The sequence below is a fragment of the Manihot esculenta genome, chromosome 3, assembly GCF_001659605.2.
Source record: "Manihot esculenta cultivar AM560-2 chromosome 3, M.esculenta_v8, whole genome shotgun sequence".
In the NCBI taxonomy this organism is placed as follows: Eukaryota; Viridiplantae; Streptophyta; class Magnoliopsida; order Malpighiales; family Euphorbiaceae; genus Manihot; species Manihot esculenta.
The window spans coordinates 1,648,967-1,657,606 of NC_035163.2; the positions used below are offsets into that span (position 1 = coordinate 1,648,967).

The following is an 8,640-nucleotide window of genomic DNA, read 5'->3' on the forward strand; positions in this document are numbered from 1 at the left end:
GGGTTTTAAATCTTCAAAACAAGGGTAGATCTCATGAAAACTTGAAGGGTGGGTAGAGAAAAACATGAAAACGACCAAAGGAGGACCAAGACTCACCTGAGCTCGAGAATGGGGAGAAAACTCGCCCATTTCCGATCTGAGGGCTCTTTATAGGTGGCCTGCTGAACCACCTTCTGCAGCCTAACGTGCCCCCTAAACTCATGCATGTTCGGCGGCCGAACCTGGTTCATTCAAATAAGGCTTTCGGAGGCCAAAGGCACTCCCGAAACCTTCCCATGTTCGGCGGCCGAACTTCACTTTCGGCGGCCGAACCTGGCAAATGCCTCATTGGTCTTTTCTTTTCAAAACTCAAATCTTTTTCATTTAAAACCATGAAATCAGTAAAAACATTTTAGAAAACACCTTTTACCCTACAAGAAGACTCTGGCATCATCAAAATCCCAGATTCCAACGGAGATTCCGCCGGGAGATAGGGATTCCGATGCCGGAATCTAGCCGGGTATTACATTCTTCCCCCCTTTAAGAACATTCGTCCCCGAATGTTCAAACAAACAGGCACATGCATATACATAACATAAGCACAATCATGACAACACATAGGTTCTAATCTATAAAGAAACACGATATCACTGGAGTAGGAACTCTCGGTCTCCTTGGTGCACTTTTCATCTTAAGGTGATTCTAAGGGACTTTCACCATCGGGATTTCCTTGCTTCCACACTTTCTAACTTGTGTGTCTGCGGTCCGTACTAACTGCTCAACATAGGTGAGATCCTCTATGATCTCCACCTCTGGTTCTTTCCAGAACCTCACTCGGACCCGACACGAACTCATATACCGTGGAAACATGGAAAAACGGATGGAGCTCTTCCTTTGAAGTAGGTAAATCTAACTCGTGGAATACATTCCCAATCCTTTGCAGGATTTCAAGGGTCCAATGTATTTGAGAGCTAATTTACCTTTTTGCCCATAACGAATCATCCTCTCTTTAGGAGACACCTCCAGCAAACCTCAACATGCTTCCGCAGCGCACTCTGACAAAACTCTTCTCGCTTCTGAAACCTTACATGCCTCTTGCGGGCAACTTTATAACTCTCCTGCTGACTCACAGCTGTTCTGATTCTTCTCATTCTTTGGTTACTGATCTTCTTCTTACTGTATTAAGGGATGGGATAGCTGTCAAGTGGTTTCCGGTTGAAGGCATCTATTGAAATATCTGCCTCAGCCGAGAATACTGAACCTTGGAGTCATCATCACTACGCAGTTTTTACCCATCTCCTCTGCCGCCGGTTCTTCCCCCTTGACTCAAGATGTATTGCAAGCTCTTTCGACCCGTAAGGATCTACCATCATACCTTATACAGGCATCGCCTCCACATCTTGAGTGCAAAGATTATCATCGCCATCTCTAGATCATGTGTAAGATGATTCAACTCATGCTTCTTTAGCTACTTAGAAGCATAAGCAATCATCCAACCACTTTACGTTAACACACAATCTAGTTCCACTCGGAACGCATCACAGGACACTGTGACATCTTTATTACGGGTGGACAGAGCCACCACTGGTACTGACATCAACATTTCCTTCGGCTCTTCAGAGCCTTCTTCACACTGAGTAGACCACCCAATCCTCTAGTTCTTCTTGATCCATCTGGTCATAGGAGCGGCAACTCTAGGGAAGTTCTGGATGAACTTCCAGTAGGTAACCGGCCCACCCCAAGGAGCTCTTGATCTTTGACACGATAATGGGCCTGGGCTAGTCAGTTACAACTTTAACTTTCTCGGGTCTACCTCACTTTTCTCTTCTTTCCCGACATATCATGACCCCAGAAAGGTATGCTCCTCGATCGGACTCCCATTTGGAGAACTGGGCATCCAAGCCATGTTCTCTCAGGATCTGCAATCCTGATTTCAGATAATGGGCATACTCCTCTGTATTTCTGGAACTCACCGAGGTACCATCGATGAAGACAATAACGGAGTGGTCCAGAAACCAACTGAAACTTTGCTTATGAGATCCATGAAAGCTGTAGGGGCGTTCATTGACCCGAATGACATTCCTAGAAACTCATAGTGCCCATATCTTGTAACAGCCCGGAAACCGATACCACTCTGTAACGGCCCCAAACTGCTCGGCACTAGGATCCAGATCGGCTTAAGGCCGCCGGGACCCGTAGTAAGCCTCTATACAACCTGAACTCTAGGTATAATCCCCTACATGATCAAACATTTTCATAAAACTTAAAACTTTCCATATCCCAGGCTCACCCTGAGTATGGTCTGAAACTGAAAACTGTTCTTTCTTTTCCTACCAAGCTTAACTTCGTGCATGCATTTTCTCATAACTCATCCCCACTCTGGAGTCCATGAAGGCTACTCCAATGGAGAATCATTAAGCTTGGCTACCCTGAAAACATCCTGAAAAGCATTTCACACAATATGAAAACGTTTATCAAACATTTCATTGCCTTTCAAAAAGATCATGCATAACCAAGGGACTAACCAACACTAGACAAAGCACAACTCTATACCACAATGCATATACTTTTCTTAACTTGGCTCTATCTCTTTACATTAAGCTCATTACTCTTTCTATTCATTCATATCCCTTATATCCATAAGGACCATACATCAAGTCCATCTATCATGTCCATATATCATCATGTCCATAACTATACAAGCCTACAAACATACATAGCATTACATAACATATCATCTCTTTAGCAACTTCCTTACATAACTATCACTATCTCCATAAACATATACATACAAGCATCTCTTATACATAAACAAAACACCACTAAGCTATTACAACCAAACATGGCAACCCATGCTTGAACCTCTTCTTTCCCCATAGCTTACTCTGACTGAACTCTGGCTTACTTACTCTGGCCCTGCAAAACTGGGGTTAAGGGAAAGGGGTGAGCTACAAGAGCCCAGTGAGTAGAAACAGAGAAAACATATAATTTTATTATTTCATTTTATCATTATTATTATTATTATTATTATTATTATTTCTTTATATTATTTATATTTTATTTCATTTCATTTTATTTTTTTTTCTTTTTCTTTTTTATGCTTTCATGAAGTGCAACACATCACAACTATTGCACAACAAACATATCACTCCCGCTTGAGTTCACGCTAGCAATCTCTTCCTCTCGCGGGTGATTTTAGAGGGTTCACGAAACGTCCTTCCCCTCAGGGTTAGACATGACCCCAACATTCCCTCTGTCAAAACTTGGCCCCGAAGGAGCTCTCATGGGGCTTTCCTACATGTACTCGCCCGACTGACAAAGACTCAATGACAGACTTGCGGGCTATTGAGGTCACCTTGGTCCACCCATCTCATCATATACACAGCAATTTATGCAATGCGTCATATTCGTGAAACTAGTGCAATCATCCTATTACATATAAACATGATGCATGAGTATGCTTTGCATGAATATGCTTGATAAGCGGTTGTCGAAACCGTCAAAAATAACCTATTATCAATCAACAAATAAATTTGCAGATAGTGGCAATAGGGTCGAACCACAGGGATTTGACACTACGGATTTTCCTAATAATGACTTGGACAAGTAAATAACAAGAAATTAAAAGAGGGGGGTTTTGTTTTGATGATTAAAACTAAAAAGCAAGAGAAAGCAATAATTTAAAGATGAGTAAATCAATAAGAGAAAAGCTTCTAGTTGAAGTATGGATCTATTTCAGATTGTTTAGAATTGATCATTGATTCTTTAATACTCCTATTTATTTCAATAAATTAGTTTAGGATGTGGAAGACGCTTCTCACAATCCAAATTCCTCCTTAGTTCTAGTTTGCTTAGGAAACGTTCGCTAATCAAACACTAGTTAACAAGTTGCCAAGGAACGTCCTTGGGGCCTTTGGCATCGAACAACTGTTAACTGCATTAAGACTTAGAGAAACCTAATTCTAACCTTGCCAACCGCGTGGTCAAGTTTAGATTATGCAACTTGATTAAATGTGTGTTTAAATAATCTAAGCAATTACGGACCTAAACTGTTCAAACAATTGTTACTCAAGCAATTAAAAGCAATAGGCCTAAATTGATTCTAAAAGCAAAGCAACAATTATAGAAAGATCTAATTGCATAAATATTGAAATAAACAAGAGTTCAACAATGGAGTATTAAACCTCCCAATTCATCACAAATCTGAATTTTCCAACTTCAACTAGAAAAGAAAAGTGTTTAGCCACTCATGGTGGACAAAATCACAAAAGAAAAGAAGAAAGAAAAGAAGGAGACAAGCTGCTGTATTTTTCTGCAGAATTGCTGAAGATGAGATGATATGCTGGTTTGGATGTTGCCCTTATATAGCTGGAGAATCCCAATTCCAATTTGATTAGGGTTTTGGAATCTCAATTTGATTTGGTCTTCTTTGTAGTCTTTGATTCCTCTTTGGTTTTTGTATTTGATTGAGAATGGAACTCTCTAAGTGAAGGGCGTGGCTCTTGGGACTGATCTTGTGGTGTTTGAAGTGGACTTGGACTTCTTTTCTTTGAATTTCTAATTTCTGCTCTTTTCCCGCCTCTGCTATATTTTCTGCTATTAAAGTGATTTGGGCAAATCCTGCGAGTGATTTGGGCAAATCACTTGCTCATTTTGCCCCAATCGCTTCCTGGGGTTCAGTCCAGTTTCTGTCTCTGTCTCTGCGAGTGATTTGGCCAGTTCCTGCGAGTGATTTGGCCAAATCACTCAGACCCAATCACTTTTCCAGCTTTTTCTTCACTTTTTCTCCAACTTTCCAATTTCTTCCTTTTCTGCAAAAACATGACAAAAACACAAATTAAGCTAGAAAAATGTGTAAATAAACAGTAATAAATATAATAAAAATGTGGCTAAATTATGCTTGATCAAATACCCCCACACCTAGCTTTTTGCTTGTCCTCAAGCAACAAACAACTTAGTCAATCAAGCTCCTTTTTCTTTTGAGCCTAAGTACCACTTAATCAGCCCCCCTAGACTCCTAAATTGAAACACTACAGTGTAGGATGCATGTACTAAGGTTGTCCCCTTCTTTCCTTGTTTCCTATCGCTCACCATGGCCAAGGGAAAGTTTTTTATTTGATCATGCTTATTAATTTATATTAGGTTTAATGCAATCCCTTAAGAGTGACTTGCCCTATTTTAAGCATTTTTAATTACCAGCACTTTTTGTCCTTGCCTGAAAAAATCACCAACCTTTTTACGCGATGGTGCATATGGGTGATACACCCCCGGTTACTCAGTTGGTCACTTGTCCAAGTGGCTACTAGCTCTGTTCATAATCTTAGACCATCGAAACTTTATTTTATGCTTGAAAAGTCACCAACCTTTTTACGCGACGGTGCACATGGGTAATACACCTCCGGTTACTCAGTTGGTCACTTGTCCAAGTGACTATTAGCTCAGTTCATAGCCTTAGATCATAGGAACAGGTTGTGCTTTTTGATTTGCTGAGTTTTTCTTTTTCTTTTTCCTTTTTATATCAATTTGGGCAAATCAACTCAAAGAGAATTACATTAACTTTTATTGCATGTATTTTATTTTCCTTTCCTATTGGCCACAGCAGTTTCAAGAACTCAATTTAAGAAGAAAAACTTCCTAAGTAAAGGCTACACACTGTGCATGGTTCAATTTAGGTTTAAAGGGTTGGATAATCAATGGGGTCATGAGATAGGAAGCTTTTTAACTTAGTCATCTATGCTGAGTAGAGCAAAAGCTAAAACAAAATTCTGTGAGTGTGTGCTGAAAGTGAAAAATGTGTGAAAAATTTTTTTTTTTGGTGTGTGTTTATGGGGCAAAAAGATGCAAAAAGAAACAAAAAGAAAGCAAATGATAATGTAATCAATGCAAAAATAACCTAACAGTACCCCCACACCTATTCCAAACATTGTCCTCAATGTTTAAACATAAATATAAAAAATTTAAGAAGGAAAGGGAAAGGGACTTCCTGGCCTGGGGGTGATTTGGCCAGTGATTTGGGCAAATCACTAGTCAAATCACTGTCTGTCATGGTGGTGGGGCAGAAAGTGTTGAACCAGCAGCTGCAACATGCTTTCCATGTGCTGCATCCTGTCTTGGGCCTCCACCAAATGGTCTTGAGGTGCCTTTTATGTCCTCCAAGGTCCACCCAATTGCTTTCTTGTGCTTCCTTAACACATCAAGGAGCTTTTCCTCTTCTTCTTGGCTGAGCTGGTTAGAAATAATTACTGAAAGTGTATTTTCAGCTCCCAAGTAGGCATATTTGAGGTGGCTAGGCAAGGGCTTCAGATCTGGTGCAGTTGCTGTCTGGGACTCTGCTTGCTGTCTGCTTGCTGATTGGGGCAGATTTGGTGTTGATTTGGGCAAATCACTCTCTACCATGTCTGTTTGCTCCAGTGATTTAGGCAAGACGGGGTCTGTTTGCTTAGGTGATTTGGGCAGATTATCTGTTGATTTGGGCATATCACCTTCTGTCATGTCTGTATGTTCACTGATTTGGGCAGATTGTCTGGGTGATTTGGGCTGATCACTATCTGTCAAGTCTGTCTGCTCCAGTGACTTGGGCGAGACGGGGTCTGTTTGCTTAGGTGATTTGGGCAAATCACCTGCAGAAACTGCCCAAATCACTGTCTGGTATGTGTCTTTTTCGGTGCTGGTGCTGGTGCTGTCCATTTTTTCAGATCTTGGAATTTGCTTCACAGCATCTAGTAGGGGAATGTTGATTTCTACTTTGCGGAATGTCTCAAGTATTTCTTTTTCTTCTTTCTCCTTTTGGGACCTTGCAAATCTCTTTGGAAAGGGAGGAGGTACCTTAAATTTCTCCACTGGTTGCTGGTCTGCCTTGGTCTGCTTGGAGCTGGATTCTGCCTGGATGGTTGTTTTGGGCAGATCAACTTCTGCCTTTCCTGGCGATTTGGGCAGATCACCGCTGATGATTTGGGCAGATCGACTGTCTGATTTGCCCCAATCGCTTTCTGGCAGTTTTTCTTCCATGGCCTGTTTTTGCAATTTTTCAGCCTTGCTGTCTTGCAACTCTTTTCCACTCCTCAATGTGATGGCACTGGCCTTTTTCCTTGGATTTATCTTAGTTTGGGAAGGTAGCTTTCCTTGTGACTCAAGTTTGCTCAAGGATGAAGCCATTTGCCCCACTTGTTGCTTCTTTGCTGGCTGTTCAGGAGCTGTTTGCCCAACTGGTCTGGGAATCCTATTTTCTGCTTGCTGAAGTGGTGTGGGCATGCCGCGTCCTGCCTTAGTTGGCTGCTGGTCCTGTTTGGGGGCTGGTTCTGGAATTTTTTTGGTAAAAATTTCTGGTTTTTGGGCTGGTTTGGTTACAGCAGCTTGCATATTGTATTCTGCCATTCTATCGGCTGTTTGGGCAATTTCTGCAGCTGTATTTGCAAGGGCTGGTTCTGCTGATTCTGGTGCAGCAGATTTTGGTACAGCAAATTCTGGTTCAGCAGTGTGTGTTTCAGTAGGCTGTGATTTTGGGACAACAGTAGGGAATGCAGGCTGTGGACAGTTATTGCTGTCTTTGTTTTCAGCAGCTTGGACAGCCAGATTTCCAGCTTGAATTTCAGCTTCTTCATGTGCAACAGGGGGTTCTGCCTTTGCTGGATTTTCTGCAGTAGCAGGCGTGGTAGTGGGTGAATTTGCTGGTGCAGAAAATTTTGCAGCAGGTGCAGCAACAAAATCTGCTGGTGCAGAAAATTCTGCTGTAACCTGGACTCGGGTTTCTGGTTCAATTTCTGCAGTGGTGGGCGTGGCAGCGGGTGGACCTGCTGGTGCAGTAAAATCTGCTGGTGCAGAAAATTCTGCAGCAGGTGCAACAACAGTCCTGTTTGATGGTGCAGTGGCAGATCCGATGGTAGACTCCGGATTAGTTGCTGATTTTTGGACAGTAGGTTCAGCGGCTTGTTCTGTTTCTTGGGAACTTTCATCATCGTCCCATAGATCTTGAAGCTCTTCCTCTTTTCTTAATATGTGTGTGTTCCAATGGTCAACCGCTTGATCCACTTGCTGTTGGAGAATTTTTCCAGAAATTCCCAATTTCCTTACCTGTTCTTCAAGTTCCATAAGGGAGTTCTGAGGTGCTGCTTGGGCTTGATAGTTTTGGTAGTAGTTAGCCCTTGCATAGTCATAATTCGGGTGGTCCCTCCAACATGGATTGTAGGTATCAAGATAGGGATCATGTCTTGGCTGGCTATTGAATCCTCCAAAGGCATGTACTTGCTGGTCATATTGATAAAGTGTGGGACATTGATCAGTTAGGTGTCCCACATATCCACATATCCTACATGGTCTTGGTGGCTGAAAGTGTTGAGCTCGACCTATGACATAACTATCCACAAGAGAGGTTAGTTCAGAAATTTGAGAAGAGAGAAAAGACATACTTACCGTAGCTATGCTTGTAAGTCTTGGTAGTGCGTTCAATTTCAGGATCGTAAAGAAGAGCTTCTTTACGATCAGCCCTGGTCATAAAAGGAAAATACGTTAGTTAGATCAAATCCCCGGCAACGGCGCCAATTTTTGATAAGCGGTTGTCGAAACCGTCAAAAATAACCTATTATCAATCAACAAATAAATTTGCAGATAGTGGCAATAGGGTCGAACCACAGGGATTTGACACTACGGATTTTCCTAATAATG

The 8,640-nt window shown here is 41.8% G+C and overlaps 1 protein-coding gene across 1 annotated transcript; it reads right to left on the minus strand.

Moving 5' to 3' along the window:
• Positions 1-2,374: 2,374 nt before the first annotated feature.
• On the minus strand, positions 2,375-8,067 carry LOC110610974 (proteoglycan 4-like). The gene is made up of 2 exons (XM_021751057.1): positions 7,144-8,067; positions 2,375-2,419 (listed from the first exon to the last, which is right to left on the minus strand). The coding sequence occupies exons 1-2, from the start codon at positions 8,065-8,067 to the stop codon at positions 2,375-2,377; spliced, it is 969 nt and encodes a 322-aa protein (XP_021606749.1).
• Positions 8,068-8,640: the final 573 nt, after the last annotated feature.

Bases quoted from the DNA above. Each gene is read 5' to 3' on its own strand.
- LOC110610974 (XM_021751057.1), bottom strand. From the start codon at position 8,067: ATGGAACTTGAAGAACAGGTAAGGAAATTGGGAATTTCTGGAAAAATT. The intron at 2,420-7,143 runs GTGGGGCAAATG...AATGCTTTTCAG, and splicing joins AGCCAGCAAAGAAGCAACAA to GATGTTTTCAGGGTAGCCAA.